General features: G+C 47.8%; 1 protein-coding gene across 1 annotated transcript in view; it reads right to left on the bottom strand.

Annotated features, from left to right (window-relative positions):
• LOC142373525 (cGMP-dependent protein kinase 1-like) overlaps window positions 1-9,501 on the bottom strand; it is a 72,477-nt gene extending 62,976 nt beyond the window's left edge. Inside the window, exon 1 of the mRNA XM_075456821.1 lies at window positions 7,913-9,501. Coding sequence (XP_075312936.1) covers window positions 7,913-8,232 — 320 coding nt within the window. The 5' untranslated portion in view covers window positions 8,233-9,501. The remainder of the gene's footprint in view (window positions 1-7,912) is intronic.
• Window positions 9,502-18,553: the final 9,052 nt, after the last annotated feature.

Raw genomic sequence — 18,553 nt, 5'->3', positions numbered from 1 at the left:
CTCGCTGTCAGAGTCCCGCAGCCCGCCGCCCGCCAGCGTGTTTCAGAATAGAAATAAAAGACAGGAGAGCGTGTGGGCTGTGGACGCCCACCAGCTCTCCTGCTGTCTGCAGACAAGCTGCATGAGTTAATGATCAGCTCAGACTGCCACAGATCTGCTGCTGAGCCCAACCAGCCTCGGCTGAGGGGCGGAGCCTCGGCTGAGGGGAGGAGCCTCGCTGAGGGGAGGAGCCTCGGCTGAGGGGAGGAGCCTCGCTGAGGGGAGGAGCCTGCATTCCCACCGCTGCCCCGTTAGAGGTCACACGGCCCCATTTGGAGCAGATCCTCTGGGGGACGTCCTCGCCGGCCTCTGAGCCGGCCCGGACCGGACTGCATAGTGGGAACGAGGCTTTAGGGAGATGTCTGATGGAGAACTGGGTCACCTCCAAACAGCCTGAAAACTGAGACTCTTTCTCTTTCTCCGACATGACACGTTTAAAGAAATGCTGACACTGCATTTCTGCCCACCTCTACACAGTTATTTTCATGTGGATAGAAAAAGAAAGACAGACATCCCAGCAGCAGATGTGTGAGACTGCGTTGGCTGATTTCACTTCTGATCAGGCTGAGACAGAAGCCTGCAGAAGAAGAAAGAAAGAAGACCTGACATCTTTAGGGGCTAAAGCATCTTCACGTCAACAGAAAAATCCAGAGATCTTTTTTTTTTTAGATGAGAGCTTCACAGTCGTTAGGGGCTTTAGGGGCCGAAGCTTCTTTAGGGGCCGAAGCTTCTTTAGGGGCCGAAGCTTCTTTAGGGGTTGAAGCATCTTTAGGGGCTGAAGCTTCTTTAGGGGTTGAAGCTTCTTTAGGGGCTGAAGCTTCTTTGGGGGCTGAAGCTTCTTTAGGGGCCGAAGCTTCTTTAGGGGCTGAAGCGTCTTTGGGGGCTGAAGCTTCTTTGGGGGCTGAAGCTTCTTTAGGGGCCGAAGCTTCTTTGGGGGCTGAAGCGTCTTTGGGGGCTGAAGCTTCTTTAGGGGCCGAAGCTTCTTTAGGGGCTGAAGCGTCTTTGGGGGCTGAAGCTTCTTTACGGGCTGAAGCTTCTTTAGGGGTTGAAGCTTCTTTAGGGGCTGAAGCTTCTTTAGGGGCTGAAGCGTCTTTAGGGGCTGAAGCGTCTTTAGGGGCCGAAGCGTCTTTAGGGGTTGAAGCGTCTTTAGGGGCTGAAGCGTCTTTAGGGGCTGAAGCTTCTTTAGGGGTTGAAGCTTCTTTAGGGGTTGAAGCGTCTTTAGGGGCTGAAGCGTCTTTAGGGGCTGAAGCTTCTTTAGGGGTTGAAGCTTCTTTAGGGGCTGAAGCGTCTTTAGGGGTTGAAGCGTCTTTAGGGGCTGAAGCGTCTTTAGGGGTTGAAGCGTCTTTAGGGGCTGAAGCGTCTTTAGGGGCTGAAGCGTCTTTAGGGGTTGAAGCGTCTTTAGGGGCTGAAGCGTCTTTAGGGGCTGAAGCGTCTTTAGGGGTTGAAGCGTCTTTAGGGGTTGAAGCGTCTTTAGGGGCCGAAGCGTCTTTAGGGGCCGAAGCGTCTTTAGGGGCCGAAGCTTCTTTAGGGGTTGAAGCTTCTTTAGGGGCTGAAGCGTCTTTAGGGGTTGAAGCGTCTTTAGGGGCTGAAGCGTCTTTAGGGGTTGAAGCGTCTTTAGGGGCCGAAGCGTCTTTAGGGGCCGAAGCGTCTTTAGGGGTTGAAGCGTCTTTAGGGGCCGAAGCTTCTTTAGGGGCCGAAGCTTCTTTAGGGGCCGAAGCGTCTTTAGGGGCCGAAGCTTCTTTAGGGGCCGAAGCTTCTTTAGGGGCCGAAGCGTCTTTAGGGGCCGAAGCGTCTTTAGGGGCCGAAGCGTCTTTAGGGGCCGAAGCGTCTTTACGGGCCGAAGCGTCTTTAGGGGCCGAAGCGTCTTTAGGGGCTGAAGCGTCTTTAGGGGTTGAAGCTTCTTTAGGGGTTGAAGCTTCTTTAGGGGCTGAAGCTTCTTTAGGGGTTGAAGCTTCTTTAGGGGCTGAAGCTTCTTTAGGGGCTGAAGCTTCTTTAGGGGCTGAAGCGTCTTTAGGGGCTGAAGCTTCTTTAGGGGCTGAAGCTTCTTTAGGGGTTGAAGCTTCTTTAGGGGCTGAAGCTTCTTTAGGGGTTGAAGCTTCTTTAGGGGCTGAAGCGTCTTTACGGGCTGAAGCTTCTTTAGGGGTTGAAGCGTCTTTAGGGGCTGAAGCGTCTTTAGGGGCTGAAGCGTCTTTACGGGTTGAAGCGTCTTTAGGGGCTGAAGCGTCTTTAGGGGCTGAAGCGTCTTTAGGGGTTGAAGCTTCTTTAGGGGTTGAAGCTTCTTTAGGGGCTGAAGCTTCTTTAGGGGTTGAAGCGTCTTTAGGGGCTGAAGCGTCTTTAGGGGCTGAAGCGTCTTTAGGGGTTGAAGCTTCTTTAGGGGTTGAAGCGTCTTTAGGGGCTGAAGCGTCTTTAGGGGCTGAAGCGTCTTTAGGGGCTGAAGCTTCTTTAGGGGTTGAAGCTTCTTTAGGGGCTGAAGCGTCTTTACGGGCTGAAGCTTCTTTAGGGGTTGAAGCGTCTTTAGGGGCTGAAGCGTCTTTACGGGCTGAAGCGTCTTTAGGGGCTGAAGCGTCTTTAGGGGTTGAAGCTTCTTTAGGGGCTGAAGCTTCTTTAGGGGTTGAAGCGTCTTTAGGGGCTGAAGCGTCTTTACGGGCTGAAGCTTCTTTAGGGGCTGAAGCTTCTTTACGGGCTGAAGCTTCTTTAGGGGTTGAAGCGTCTTTAGGGGCTGAAGCGTCTTTACGGGCTGAAGCTTCTTTACGGGCTGAAGCGTCTTTAGGGGCTGAAGCTTCTTTAGGGGCTGAAGCTTCTTTACGGGCCGAAGCGTCTTTAGGGGCCGAAGCGTCTTTAGGGGCCGAAGCTTCTTTAGGGGCCGAAGCGTCTTTAGGGGCCGAAGCTTCTTTAGGGGCCGAAGCTTCTTTAGGGGCCGAAGCGTCTTTAGGGGCTGAAGCTTCTTTAGGGGCCGAAGCGTCTTTAGGGGTTGAAGCTTCTTTAGGGGCTGAAGCTTCTTTAGGGGCCGAAGCGTCTTTAGGGGTTGAAGCTTCTTTAGGGGCCGAAGCGTCTTTAGGGGTTGAAGCTTCTTTAGGGGCCGAAGCGTCTTTAGGGGTTGAAGCTTCTTTAGGGGCCGAAGCGTCTTTAGGGGTTGAAGCTTCTTTAGGGGCTGAAGCTTCTTTAGGGGCTGAAGCTTCTTTAGGGGTTGAAGCTTCTTTGGGGGCTGAAGCTTCTTTACGGGCTGAAGCTTCTTTAGGGGCCGAAGCTTCTTTAGGGGTTGAAGCGTCTTTAGGGGCTGAAGCGTCTTTACGGGTTGAAGCGTCTTTAGGGGTTGAAGCGTCTTTAGGGGCCGAAGCTTCTTTAGGGGCTGAAGCATCTTTACGGGCTGAAGCTTCTTTAGGGGCTGAAGCGTCTTTAGGGGCTGAAGCTTCTTTAGGGGCTGAAGCATCTTTACGGGCTGAAGCTTCTTTAGGGGCTGAAGCTTCTTTAGGGGCTGAAGCGTCTTTAGGGGCTGAAGCGTCTTTACGGGCTGAAGCTTCTTTAGGGGCTGAAGCGTCTTTAGGGGCTGAAGCGTCTTTGGGGGCTGAAGCTTCTTTAGGGGCTGAAGCGTCTTTAGGGGCTGAAGCGTCTTTGGGGGCTGAAGCTTCTTTGGGGGCTGAAGCTTCTTTACGGGCTGAAGCTTCTTTAGGGGCTGAAGCGTCTTTAGGGGCTGAAGCGTCTTTAGGGGTTGAAGCTTCTTTAGGGGCTGAAGCGTCTTTAGGGGCTGAAGCGTCTTTAGGGGTTGAAGCGTCTTTAGGGGCTGAAGCGTCTTTAGGGGCTGAAGCGTCTTTAGGGGTTGAAGCTTCTTTAGGGGCTGAAGCTTCTTTACGGGCTGAAGCTTCTTTAGGGGCTGAAGCGTCTTTAGGGGTTGAAGCTTCTTTAGGGGTTGAAGCTTCTTTAGGGGCTGAAGCTTCTTTAGGGGCCGAAGCTTCTTTAGGGGCCGAAGCTTCTTTAGGGGCTGAAGCTTCTTTAGGGGCTGAAGCTTCTTTAGGGGCCGAAGCTTCTTTAGGGGCCGAAGCTTCTTTAGGGGCTGAAGCTTCTTTAGGGGCTGAAGCGTCTTTAGGGGTTGAAGCTTCTTTAGGGGCTGAAGCGTCTTTACGGGCTGAAGCGTCTTTAGGGGCTGAAGCGTCTTTAGGGGTTGAAGCGTCTTTAGGGGCCGAAGCTTCTTTAGGGGCTGAAGCGTCTTTACGGGCCGAAGCTTCTTTACGGGCTGAAGCGTCTTTACGGGCTGAAGCGTCTTTACGGGCTGAAGCTTCTTTACGGGCTGAAGCGTCTTTACGGGCCGAAGCTTCTTTAGGGGCCGAAGCGTCTTTAGGGGCCGAAGCTTCTTTAGGGGCCGAAGCGTCTACGGGCTGAAGCTTCTTTACGGGCTGAAGCTTCTTTAGGGGCTGAAGCTTCTTTAGGGGCTGAAGCTTCTTTAGGGGCTGAAGCGTCTTTAGGGGCTGAAGCTTCTTTAGGGGCTGAAGCGTCTTTAGGGGCTGAAGCTTCTTTACGGGCTGAAGCGTCTTTACGGGCTGAAGCGTCTTTACGGGCCGAAGCTTCTTTAGGGGCTGAAGCTTCTTTGGGGGCTGAAGCGTCTTTAGGGGCCGAAGCTTCTTTAGGGGTTGAAGCTTCTTTGGGGGCTGAAGCGTCTTTAGGGGCTGAAGCTTCTTTAGGGGTTGAAGCTTCTTTAGGGGCTGAAGCTTCTTTAGGGGTTGAAGCTTCTTTAGGGGCTGAAGCGTCTTTACGGGCCGAAGCGTCTTTACGGGCCGAAGCTTCTTTAGGGGCTGAAGCTTCTTTGGGGGCTGAAGCGTCTTTAGGGGCTGAAGCTTCTTTAGGGGTTGAAGCTTCTTTAGGGGCTGAAGCTTCTTTAGGGGCTGAAGCTTCTTTAGGGGCTGAAGCTTCTTTAGGGGCTGAAGCGTCTTTAGGGGTTGAAGCTTCTTTAGGGGTTGAAGCGTCTTTAGGGGTTGAAGCTTCTTTAGGGGCTGAAGCGTCTTTAGGGGTTGAAGCGTCTTTAGGGGTTGAAGCGTCTTTAGGGGTTGAAGCTTCTTTAGGGGCTGAAGCGTCTTTAGGGGTTGAAGCGTCTTTAGGGGTTGAAGCTTCTTTAGGGGCTGAAGCATCTTTAGGGGCTGAAGCTTCTTTAGGGGTTGAAGCGTCTTTAGGGGCCGAAGCTTCTTTAGGGGCTGAAGCATCTTTACGGGCTGAAGCTTCTTTAGGGGCTGAAGCGTCTTTAGGGGCTGAAGCGTCTTTAGGGGCTGAAGCGTCTTTAGGGGTTGAAGCTTCTTTAGGGGCTGAAGCGTCTTTAGGGGTTGAAGCGTCTTTAGGGGCCGAAGCTTCTTTAGGGGCTGAAGCATCTTTACGGGCTGAAGCTTCTTTAGGGGCTGAAGCGTCTTTAGGGGCTGAAGCGTCTTTAGGGGTTGAAGCTTCTTTAGGGGCTGAAGCGTCTTTAGGGGCTGAAGCGTCTTTAGGGGCTGAAGCTTCTTTAGGGGCCGAAGCTTCTTTAGGGGCTGAAGCGTCTTTATGTCAACGGAAAAATCCAGAGATCTTTTTTTAGATAAGAGCTTCACAGTCGTTTCATATTCATGTGTATTAATAAAGAGTCAGTTTCCTGCTCAGCTGCTCAGATACAGATCAGAGATAACAGCTGAGCCATAACGCTAATTTAGGATGGACTGAGGCAGAAAGTGTTCTGTGGTCAGATCTGCTTCTGTTCCAGCAGCTTGGCTTCAAAGCAGAAGAGTCCGGCTGCTGGAACAGATGTTTCACCACCTGAACACATCTGGACTGAGCTGCTGGAACAGATGTTTCACCACCTGAACACATCTGGACTGAGCTGCTGGAACAGATTTTTCACCACCTGAACACATCTGGACTGAGCTGCTGGAACAGATTTTTCACCACCTGAACACATCTGGACTGAGCTGCTGAAACAGATGTTTCACCACCTGAACACATCTGGACTGAGCTGCTGGAACAGATGTTTCACCACCTGAACACATCTGGCCTGAGCTGCTGGAACAGATGTTTCACCACCTGAACACATCTGGACTGAGCTGCTGGAACAGATTTTTCACCACCTGAACACATCTGGACTGAGCTGCTGAAACAGATGTTTCACCACCTGAACACATCTGGACTGAGCTGCTGGAACAGATGTTTCACCACCTGAACACATCTGGCCTGAGCTGCTGGAACAGATGTTTCACCACCTGAACACATCTGGCCTGAGCTGCTGGAACAGATGTTTCACCACCTGAACACATCTGGACTGAGCTGCTGAAACAGATGTTTCACCACCTGAACACATCTGGCCTGAGCTGCTGGAACAGATGTTTCACCACCTGAACACATCTGGACTGAGCTGCTGAAACAGATGTTTCACCACCTGAACCACATGTCAAATACAGCAAAGAAGAGCCAGGAGTCCAGCAGCTCCTCAGTACCAGAGGTTTACAGATGTTGTTAAAGGAAGAGGGGAAACATGGAGCTGTCCCAACATTTATGGGACTGGGGTTATAAAAGCTTCAAACTTTCATCTTCCACAAACTTTAAACTCAGAGACATCTTCGGCTGTTTTTCATGTTAAACGACCTGTAGATCAGATAAAACCTTCAGAAACTGGACAGAAGTCAGACCCAAACTGAACTGCAGCCGCCCCCCCCCCCCCCCAAAAAAAAAAAAAATGTTGGAGCTCCTCCCCCTCTCTAAGGCTGAGCCCCGCCCCCCTCGTTGTTTATAAAGTTTCATTGCTCTCTGATAATTCTGCCCACTAACTTTCATATGTTCATATTTCTCTGAAAAAGCCCAGAACCAAAAATAACCTTAACGCTGGTGACAGCGATGACCTGTGCATGTGCAGGTGGTGACATCATCTCATCCTGATAACTGATAATCACCCAAAAACAGAGAAGCTTCATTAGCGCAGAGCAGAGCAGCAGCTGTTAGTGAGCTGAATATAAATCAATATCATCATTCTAAGCATTTCATGATTGTATTTATGCCTCTGATGAACTTTAAAGCTCTAAGTTGATTATTTACTCTGGACTGTGAATGTTATCGACTGTTTGTGTTGTACTGCTCAGGTAATAACGAATGTGGAAATTTAGACCTCAGAACACCTAAAGTCCGTCTAACAGGAGCTGCTGCTCTGAGGCTACCTTTACACGGAAACGATCTGAAACCAAAACGCAAAAGTGGCGTTTCGTTTTCACTTTTAAATCTGCATTTAGACGAGCGTTTTAGGGTGAAAATCTGCGTGCATACGGAAATGCAAAAGTGTGTGACGTAGACTCCTTCGACATGCGAAAATTTTCATGCCACGCTTGGTCGTCTACCACTCCATTCATGAAGTTATCCCACCACTGAGAAGCCCTCCCAGGTCTCACCCACAGCTGTCTAGGTCGCCTGCTCTCTCTATGAACTTCAAGAATTTCGAGAACGTAGTTCATATTTTTGGTCTGTTCTTTACTACTCTCGCTCATCATTGCTGTCATCTGATGAAATGACTCTTGAACGTCAATTACCGAGCCTGAGGCGCGTTGAAAGTCCGCAGGGACGGACATGTTTATAGCCTACTGATGTGTTTCCCACGGTTTTCTGGCACTTTATTATGCTTGTCACGTCATTTCTATGTGAGGAGAAACGCAGTTTTGCATTTTTCATCCTTTACACGGCGGCGCGAAAGTGGAGCGTTTTCAAGAATTCCACTCTGGAAGGCGGTTTCACTTTTTTGCGTTTTCATGCCCCCAAAACGCTGCTACCATCTAAACGATATAGTGCATCCGCAAAAAGGTTTTGCGTTTTTAACCCGTTTTCATTTCCGTGTAAAGTGCCCCTAAAGCGGGGGTCTTTAAAGGGGGCGTGGCTTACGTACTGCGGGCTCTTGGGGTAGAAGGGCAGCGTGACGTGGCTCAGGTCGCTGATGTCGCAGGCCGTGGGCTCGGCCGAGATGGCCTGCCTCTTGCTGCGGTGCTGGTCCGGCTGCAGGACCAGGTTCTGCTGCTGGGCCTGGACCTGCTGGGCCGTGGCGGGACGGATCACGGAGCGGTACTTGTCCAGCTCGTTCTGCAGACGCTGGATCAGCTCGTCCTTCTGATCCAGCTCCAGCTCCAGCTCGTCGATCAGAGCGTCGCGCTGCCGCAGCTCCTCCACCTTCTCCTGCAGGGCGTACTGCAGGTCCCGAAGGGTTCCCATCGGGTCCTCAGGGCCCAGAGTTCTGAACCGAGGTGGTTCCTCAGAGCTCTGAAATGATGTGTCCTTCAGGTAAAATAATCCAACATTGGATGTAAGGTTCCTTCAGGTTCTTCAGGGCTCTTAATTCCTCTCTCGGAGACTCGGTGTTGGTCTGCCGGCGGTTCCTGTGGAAACTTTCTGGAACAAGGTTCCCGGCAGGTCCACCCTTCTTTAAGATCTCAGAAATCTCGTCAGAATTTTCTTCACGGCTCTTGTAGGATGTGTAGGAACCACAAGAGCTTCCCAAAGAGTCTCCGATGGCCTGAAAGCCTTGAAAAGTTCATATAATAAGAAGAGTTTCAGGAGGGGATCCTTTAAATGTCCCTAAGAATCTGTTTTAGATCCTGTTTCAGATGTCGTTCAGGTTCTTCTGGGTTAAAACCAGTTTCTCAGAGGACTTCAGGGTTCATCATAAGTTCTAATGACTGAGCTTGGTTCCTTCTGGATTTCTTTAAAGGCCATCTTAAGAAATAAATCAAGAACTGGTCCTGGTTCCAAACTGTTTGACTTTCAGGATGTGAAGCTCAAAGGCTCCTCTGGATTCTCAGGACTTATTCAGTCCATCCTCTAACTGAAAATGTATTTCCGGTGAAAATGACTCAGGTTTCCTGCGTTCATGGAGAAAACATCCAGAAGCAGCTGACCTGAAGAAAAGGTGGTCAAAGCTCAAAGTGAGTCAGTGGCGAACCCAAAAGGTTCTGAATATTTGTACCCACAGAACCCCTGAGGAGCAAAGCTGTCTGCAGATTCCTTTAAAAACATCAGTTCTCTGTCTTCTCTGAAGACTTTTAACCGTCCAGCAGAGTCCGGAGGATCGGGAGCTCAGAACAGTTAAAATCCTGGATAAAAACTAAAAGCTCCTCCAGTTTGGGTCGCAGGCAGCTGGAAAACGCGACATAAAAGTGAGGAGCGCAAAGTAAAACCTTCAAAGACCTAAAACACGGTGGGAAAGCTGCGGGGATCCGAAATAAACGGAGATCTCACAGAGTCTGAAGGCAAGAAGCGAAACGCGCGTTAAAATCCGCTCAGTTTCTGACGGAGTCCGGCGGCGGAGGCTGGAAGCGGAGCTGCAGAGAGAAAGAGCCGGAAAGAGGCGCTGCAGAGCCCGCAGAGCTGAGCCCGGAGAGGCGGGAGAGGCGGGAGAGAGTCCGGACCCGGAGCAGCAGGTGGAACTGAGGCTGAACAGACTACTGGTGCGGGGAAAAGTTGCTCTGCCTCCATCCTGCCTCCTTCCTGCCTCCATCCTGCCTCTATCCTGCCTCCATCCTTCCTCCGTCCTTCCTCCATCCTTCCTCCATCCTTCCTCCATCCTTCCTCCTTCCTTCCTCCATCCTGCCTCCATCCTTCCTCCATCCTGCCTCTATCCTTTCTCCTTCCTGCCTCTATCCTTCCTCCATCCTGCCTCCATCCTTCCTCCTTCCTTCCTCCATCCTTCCTCCATCCTGCCTCTATTCTTCCTCCATCCTTCCTCTATTCTTCCTCCATCCTGCCTCCATCCTTCCTCCTTCCTTCCTCCATCCTTCCTCCATCCTGCCTCTATTCTTCCTCCATCCTGCCTCCATCCTTCCTCCTTCCTTCCTCCATCCTTCCTCCATCCTGCCTCTATTCTTCCTCCATCCTTCCTCCATCCTGCCCCATCCTTCCTCCATCCTGCCTCTATTCTTCCTCCATCCTTCCTCCATCCTGCCTCCATCCTTCCTCCATCCTGCCTCTATTCTTCCTCCATCCTTCCTCCATCTTGCCTCCATCCTGCCTCCATTCTTCCTCCATCCTTCCTCCATCCTGCCTCTATTCTTCCTCCATCCTGCCTCCATCCTTCCTCCATCATGCCTCTATTCTTCCTCCATCCTTCCTCCATCCTGCCCCCATCCTTCCTCCATCCTGCCTCTATTCTTCCTCCATCCTTCCTCCATCCTGCCCCCATCCTTCCTCCATCCTGCCTCTATTCTTCCTCCATCCTTCCTCCATCATACCTCCTTCCTTCCTCCATCCTGCCTCCATCCTTCCTCCATCCTGCCTCTATTCTTCCTCCATCCTTCCTCCATCCTGCCTCCATCCTTCCTCCATCCTGCCTCTATTCTTCCTCCATCCTTCCTCCATCCTGCCTCTATTCTTCCTCCATCCTGCCTCCATCCTTCCTCCATCCTGCCTCCATCCTTCCTCCATCCTCCCTCCATCCTGCCTCCATCCTTCCTCCATCCTGCCTCCATCCTTCCTCCATCCTCCCTCCTTCCTCTATCCTTCCTCCATCATGCCTCCATCCTGCCTCTATCCTTCCTCCATCATGCCTCCATCTTGCCTCCATCCTTCCTCCATCTTGCCTCCATCCTGCCTCCATCCTGCCTCCATCTTGCCTCTATTCTTCCTCCATCCTGCCTCCATCCTTCCTCCTTCCTCCATCCTGCCTCCATCCTTCCTCCATCCTCCCTCCATCCTGCCTCCATCCTTCCTCCATCCTGCCTCCATCCTTCCTCCATCCTCCCTCCATCCTGCCTCCATCCTTCCTCTATCCTTCCTCCATCATGCCTCCATCCTGCCTCTATCCTTCCTCCATCATGCCTCCATCTTGCCTCCATCCTTCCTCCATCTTGCCTCCATCCTGCCTCCATCCTGCCTCCATCTTGCCTCTATTCTTCCTCCATCCTGCCTCCATCCTTCCTCCTTCCTCCATCCTGCCTCCATCCTTCCTCCTTCCTTCCTCCATCCTGCCTCTATCCTTCCTCCATCCTTCCTCCTTCCTTCTCCATCCTGCCTCCATCCTTCCTCCTTACTTCCTCCATCCTGCCTCCTTTCTTCCTTCCTCCTTCCTGCCTCCATCCTGCCTCCATCCTTCCTCCTTCCTTCCTCCATCTTGCCTCCATCCTTCCTCCATCCTTCCTCCATCCTTCCTCCTTCCTGCCTCCATCCTGTCTGTGTTTCACAGCGAAAACAGACAGAAACAGAATTCATTTCAACTCAAGTTTAGATGCCAGGGCCGGATAAAAGCCTGAAGGGGCCAGAGGCTGAAAATAAACGCTGAACCCCTGTTGTCTCCCATGCGCTGGGAGAAGATTCAGGAAGTGATCATCAGTCTGAAACCTGGACAAACAGTGACTAACAGCCGTTTAATATCCACAAACGCTCTGTTTTTAAAAAAATTTTTATCAAGGTCTTTTTATTGAAGATTTTCACAATATACATAATGCAAACAGTATACTGTATCTAGTCTAATCCCCAGCATCCACCCACCCCACCCACCAGAGAGACACACAAACGAAAAAACAAAAAAGCCCACAAAAAGACAACAACAAAACAAAACAATGTGGGTTACATTCTCTGCTTCCATTTTTTTCTACAAATGTCAAGAAAGGCTGCCAAACTGTACAGAATCTCTGAGCAGACCCTTGGAGAGAGTATCTGGTCCTCTCTAGTTTAGGATGTTGCATAATCTCTTTGAGCCAATGAGAGTGCGTAGGGGGGAGAGGGTCTTTCCACCTGAACAGTATAAGTCTCCTGGCCAACAAGGTGCAAAAGGCCAACATGTTGCACTTAGAATTACTGAGACATAGAATTACACATTGCGGTGCAACACCAAATAGGGCAATAAAGGGGGAAGGATCCAACAGCTCTTATAACACTTTAGAGAAAGTCTTGAAAATAGATTGCCAGAAATGTTATAGTCTTGGACATGTCCAGAACATATGTAATAGACTTGCAGGAACTTGCTTGCACTTTCTGTTTTTTAACCTGTGATGTTTGCAGGAGTTTAGAAACCCTGTTTCTGCACAGCTACAGCTCCTCTGTGGGCTCTGAGACGCCCCCAAACTGAACAAAAACATCTGTAAGACAAATAAAAAGACATAAAAGAATCACAAGCAGAGAAAGGTTCTGTCCTGGAAACTGTTTTCCATGTTTAGGTCATTGTTTCAGCAGCTTTGGCTGTCGGTCCCGGAGCCTCTTTTCTTTTCCACTCAACTGTCTCTGAAGCTGTTTCATCCCTAAAACTTTAACTCTTCTGTGTGTCTGTGAGCTGAAATAAGTTGAACCAAGTCTGAACAGAACCAGAACTCTGGGTCATGTTGCTGAGTGGAGGCAGACGTCCTCCTTTGGTCCGGTTCTGTTGGAGGATTTGGGTTAGATGGGTTGGATGCTCGATGGTTAACACCACCAGCTGCCCGGCTCCCGGCTGAAGGACTTCAGTTGGATGTAAAACAATAAAAACAAATGCTACAAACGCTTTAAATGTTCAGTCAGATGGCTCAGACAGAAATGAGTCACCCCAGAGTCATAGGAGTCACAGTATTTTTAGCTGGAGATTCCAGGTATATTTAAACTAATGGGCTTATTCTGCCCCCTGCTGGTGGAGCAGGCTCACTGCAACAGAAACTCATTCAGCTGAGCTTCCTTCACCGTTTATAATGTTTCTGTTTTGATAGGTTTGGATCCCAAATAGGGCAGAAAACATACTTCCTGTTTATACTGCGAAACTGTTTGTTTGGAATCCCTGCATGTGGGCATTTTTTTGTGCATGTAGTGTCGTATTCATTTATAAATTACTTTATCATATTTACAGTCCAGATCAACAGTATTTAAAGGTTGTTGAGAGTTTTTTTGAATACACAAAGTTTGTCCTCTGCTTTTTAACTGTTGAACACACGCCTGCACAGACGCCACACACTGGAGCGGTGGGCAGCCAATCACAGCGCCCGGGGAGCATGGGGGTACAGTGCCTTGCTCAAGGGCAAGGAGGTGGACTGACACCCCTCCAGCGGTCAATTTCACCAATCTTTTGTGTGGCGAGAATGGGAATCGAACCGCCAACCTTTCGGTTATTGGACGACCCACTCTAACTCTGGTCAGACCGAGTTCCAAACCAACAACTTACCGATCAGTACTGAAGCCTTTTTGGATCTAAACTATCTCCACAAACAGTTCACCAACTTTATATCTCCCCTCCCAGAAACCCGAACCGGTCACCAGCAGAAATTATTACCAGTCTTCGTCCCCTGTTCCAGAAATTCAGAGAAAGTGATTTCTCTGTGGATTTCACCTTTTAGCCGAGTAGTGGGGTTCCGTGTAAAGGCAATTAGTCATAGTCATTTACCATTGATGCAAAAGTTTCGTTTACACTTGGAAGTTGTTTGCAAGGGTCTATTGAACAATTTTGTCCGAAGGCAAAAACAGTCCGATCAAGAAATTGCCCTCTAGGGGGCGTCGTCTCCGAACCCACAATTAGCCTTTATAATGCAGCAGACGAGGCCAGACAAAGTTCACTTAATGATTCAATTATGAAATTTGTCACAAATGTTGATTAAAAATCAATTTTTAAAAGTTAATTTGCCACAGAAAAAATCCAAGATGGCTGCCATTTTTTCAAGATGGATGCCCTCTACTCTAATAATTATCTATTATTATAATATATTATTATAAAAAAAGATCTGCTTTTGCATATAACTACTTAAATAAAAAGCAATTTAAATTTAGAATTGTACTGTATATGCTGTATAACCCTGAATATGTCTTTTATTGTTTATTTAAATGAAAAACTTTAAAATTTTAATGCAAAAATGACACACTAAGGCATGTACTCTTTATGACAAAACATTGACAGAACAATGCACATATAACAGGACTCAGATTGTCTGATTTGAACATTTTAACTATTTATTGACTCAGAATGAAGAGCAATTGACATATTTATCATGTTTTTTATGCCTGGAGGACTCCAGGTGACAACTCAGGAAAATCACAAGAGACGAGAAGCAAGAACAGAATAATACAGAGAATCAATCCTGATTCAGACCCAGAACTCCAAAATACTGAGAACCAGAATCAAAGAAAACACAGAAACCAAGACGAGTAAAATCCAACCCAAAGTCACAAAATAAAGTCAGAAACCACAACTGAAAACAGCCTTTGTTAGAGTTACATGTTGTGCTTTAATACAGATCATCTCTGTCTGATGTGTTTCTTTGTTCTAGCTCAATTTGAGCAGCTTCCTTCATGTCTGCTCTTGTTTCGTATCAGTTTGGACTAATTTAGCTTCTTTGTAGCTGCCCTTCGAGTCTGGTTTCTTACTTGTTGTTACTTAAAGCAGAGGCTCAGTAACCATTAGGACATTTATAGTCTCATACCACAGAAAAAAATACGACTGCAGATAATATTGTCTCCGTCTCAGACTTTACATCAGCATCTTTTCCCGCATATTTTGACTTCATGGAGTCCAAAAATAAAAACTCGGGATGCTGAAAACTAGAGAAGCTGTGGATCTGAACAGTCTGTTTTCAGCTTTAGTTAGTTTCTTGCTTACTCCTCAAACTGATGAGCAGACAGTCAACAACATGGTTTTAATGCACAAATTTAGAGTGAACAGACTGTGTGTGTTTCCTTTGATTGAATCAATGAGCTCCCTGTTGGACGGCCCAAAGCCCACGCACACATACAGAGTGTGCAGGGTTAAAACATGCAGGAATGCTTCATATGGACTCAGCTGGATGCGTGGGTGTGTTTCCTCACAGCTGCCTGGTGATTGAAAGCTCAACCTCATGTCTGAGAGCATGTTTGTGATTATCGGGTACCAGAATCCACTGTGCGTTACAACATTTGATGAATTTCATGAACATTTCAAACTGGTTTAAATACAATTGATTCTTTTTGTATGCCGTGATCAGCAGTGCCGTGGACACTGAGCTAATAAAGTTTGATGAAAAGGAGACGCTGACGTGTTCATCCGTCTTCGGTTACAGGGTGCGTTCGTCTTCATGTGCAGCACAAAGTAACTTGTAGTTACTGAGGGCGTCATGGGAGTTTGACCATCCAGAAAATTACTCTTTCCAGATCTTTTGGAGGGAGGTAAAGTTTCACCATGGCAATAGCTCCCATCTGATAAAAACTGGCTTTATTGACCACGCTAAACGCTTATCCATTTTAGACTTTTGAAAAATAATTCCCAGATTTCTCACTGAATTGTGACAATTTGAAGCCAAATTACTGAGAGTGTCAGATTAGTCACTGGAAGGGTCACATTTCCCAAAACAAATCACCTTAGTTTTGCTCTCATTACAGTTTTTCTCGATTGGTTTGGCTCATTTCTTGAAACTGAGATGACATTCTCAAAATGACATGGACAAATCCCCAAACTAACAGGCGGTGTCTCAGAACAGAATGGCATTTCTCATTGCTTTCATCACATTTCAAATGCTTTGTACATGTCTCAAGCACTTAGTACATCTTTGCAAATGGTTATGTACAAGTGGCCTACATTTAACACAATCAGCCTACATTTAGAACATTTCCCAAAAAAGTGCATCTTGCTGATCTATCCCAATTGGTTGGTTCTCAGTTTAATGGGTGTTCTCTCCAAAACATGTCAGCACAATTTCATTGTATGAGTCATCATCTGCACAATAGTCTGCTCAATTGTCAAAATTCTTTAAGAAATTGGAATACAATACAGTACACATATTTTGGAACATTTCATACGTTCATGACAATCAGGTGAGTAGGTAACAGGTGAAAGCAGGTTCTGACGAGGAGGAGTGTCCCACATTACAGGTGACCAGTCCATCAGTTTGGTGAGTTACCTGACAGGTGTTGTCTATGATTTTGAATGCTGGCATTGCTGTATATATACAGCTTGTTCTGGTGCTAGTACTTTTTCCAATGTCAACATAGACAGACCGCAAGTACAAGGCCAACCTCCACCTGGAGGAAGGGGAAGAGGAAGAGAAGGAGGAGGAGGAGGAGGAGGAGGAGGAGGAGGAGGAGGAGGAGGAGGAGGAGGATTGAGGGTACGTGGTGGTAGAGGAGCGGGAAGGGGAGGAGGGAGGGTTCGTGGTGGTGGAATAGGAGGAAGAGGAGTTCGCAGACATCATCGTGTCCCGGATGAAATTCGGGCCACCATTATTGACCATGTAGTCAACCATCGCCTCACAATGGCAGAGGCAGGGCGCCGAGTGCAGCCTAATGTGCCACGCTCCAGTCTCCTCCATCATACAAACCTTTTGCCGAGAAAACAGGGATGCACTCAGGCCATGAAGGAACTACAGAATTCTCTAAGAAAGCCTTACTGTACTGTTGCCTTGTTTGATTCAGTGTGTGTGTCTGTATGTGAGGGCCCATAGGCCAGTCCAAAATCTCACCTCAATGTCACAGTATGATACAGCACACTATTGTAGCATGACAAACAAAATACAATTGTAATGTAAATTAGACAAAATACATGTGTTGCAGTTTACAGTAGTGCAATATTGCAGTACATTTGTAAGTAGCCTACAAAAGCTCTAGAATGATAGCAGAATGAAGCAGTACGCAATACAGCCATTACAGTGATTGACAATATGTAACAAAGACACAAGACAAACACTACAAATAGTCATATTGTCTTTGTCTATGTGCAGGATTGGGCGACAGCGTCATGTAGGTGGGAGAAGAAGACTGCTCACCGATCGCCAAGAAGTAGAGATCTGCAACATGGTCATTGCAAATAATGCAACACTGACACAGATCCGTGACACAATCCTCCAAAACATCAACTCCATCAGCATTTCCACAATAGACCGTGTGCTGAAGAAAAACCTCAGCACCATGAAGCAGATCTACAGAGTACCATTCGATCGAAACACAGAGTGAAAGAGCTGCGGTACCAGTATGTGCAGGTAAGCCAATTATTCATGGTCTATCAGTTTGTATAGCCTACAGTATGCAGAGGTTCCAATTTCTGAGGGTTACCAGTATCCTCCTTACCTTTGGAATCCAGCTTTACAATGCAGTATCTGACCACAGTATTTTGCCAAAGAACTGTAACAGAACACTCTCATCATTATGTCTCCCTTCTATTTGTGTGAAAAAACTACCTGCAGAACCTCTGCATATGCCTGCAGGGCCGCATGCGTGGCCGAAATATCATTGGCCAGCGGGCCACAGTGGCTGTCCCTGGCCAGCGGGGGGGGGGGAATATTACCATGTGTGCGGCCATTTCTGAAAATGGTGTGGCCACACACATGGCAAGCTTGGGCCCATACAATACTGAGAAGCTCCTCCGTTTATATTTAGATTTAGTTCCAGAGAACGAGAGGGGTCTCGAAGGGCTCCACCTACCCCAGTTTGTTGTTGTGTTGGACAACGTCAGTTTTCACCGTGGCCAACGCATCAGGGCATGGTTCGAGACGCATTCAAGGATGCATAATGTCCCACTTCCTCCCTACTCTCCATTCCTTAACCCTATTGAGGAATTTTTCTCTGCTTGGAGATGGAGAGTGAATGAGCATCATGCTCAGAACCAGAGGTCCCTCCTCAATGCGATGGATGCTGCCTGTGAGGATATCACAGGCGATCAGTGTAGAGGATGACTAAGGCATTCAAGGCGCTTCTTCCCACGGTGCATTGCTAGAGAAGACATCAGATGCGATGTTGACGAGAATTTATGGCCAAACAGACTGCAGCGGATGGATGGCCCGGAAGATGAGGAGGGTGACCAGGAGCAAGAGGGAAGTGACACAGAGTAGTCAGAATATTACTGTATTTCATTTGTGATGCTTGACTGGGTTTTTTTTTTTTTACTGTAACATAGGCTACTTTAATGTATTTTGGTTTTGGTTCTTGCAGGTTTTTGTATTTTGTATACATAGGCCTATATTGTATACCTTTTCCTTTGTAGTTTTTTTTTCTTTCCTACCTACAGTAATGTGTAAAAATGTACTTGTGAATAAAAATAGTTACAATTTCCTCAGCAGAATGAGTGTGGTGTGAAAATTGTATTCCTTTAGCTAGACCTTTTCCATAAAGACAAAACATCTAATCATTTTGACTTGCAGTGCTTACACAATGCCAAAGGGACAATGCATTTTGGAAGCACTGATGATTTGTGTGAGAAAGGAATTTAGTTTTGACACATGGGTAAACTATTTTTGGAGCGATATGAGCATGTAATTGTGCTGCACCGTCCAGTTTATTTTGACAGGAGGACAAAATGAATGAAAATGTGCCAAAGCAATTGAGAAGGATCTATGCCATTTTTATGGTACTGACTAATTATATGGGACAGGGACTTCATTTTGAAGCAAGAATGAACGTTTTGGGAGACATATGACATTTTGCTGGTTATCTCAAGTGTTGTGAAGAACTGCAAGTCTGTTTGGCCAAGTGACCCTATAGTTACAGGAATATCATCTCAGTTATAAGAAATGAGCCAAACCAATCGAGAAAAACTGTAAGATATAAAAAGGAGGCCCCGGGTCAGAACCAGAACTCTCTGGAGGGATTATACGTCCCATCTCACCTGGGAACTTATCAGGATCCACAG

This window comes from Odontesthes bonariensis, chromosome 23, assembly GCF_027942865.1.
Source record: "Odontesthes bonariensis isolate fOdoBon6 chromosome 23, fOdoBon6.hap1, whole genome shotgun sequence".
NCBI lineage: Eukaryota > Metazoa > Chordata > Actinopteri > Atheriniformes > Atherinopsidae > Odontesthes > Odontesthes bonariensis.
The sequence above is the reverse complement of the archived record's forward strand: the minus strand, read 5'-3'. Positions and strand labels throughout refer to the sequence as shown.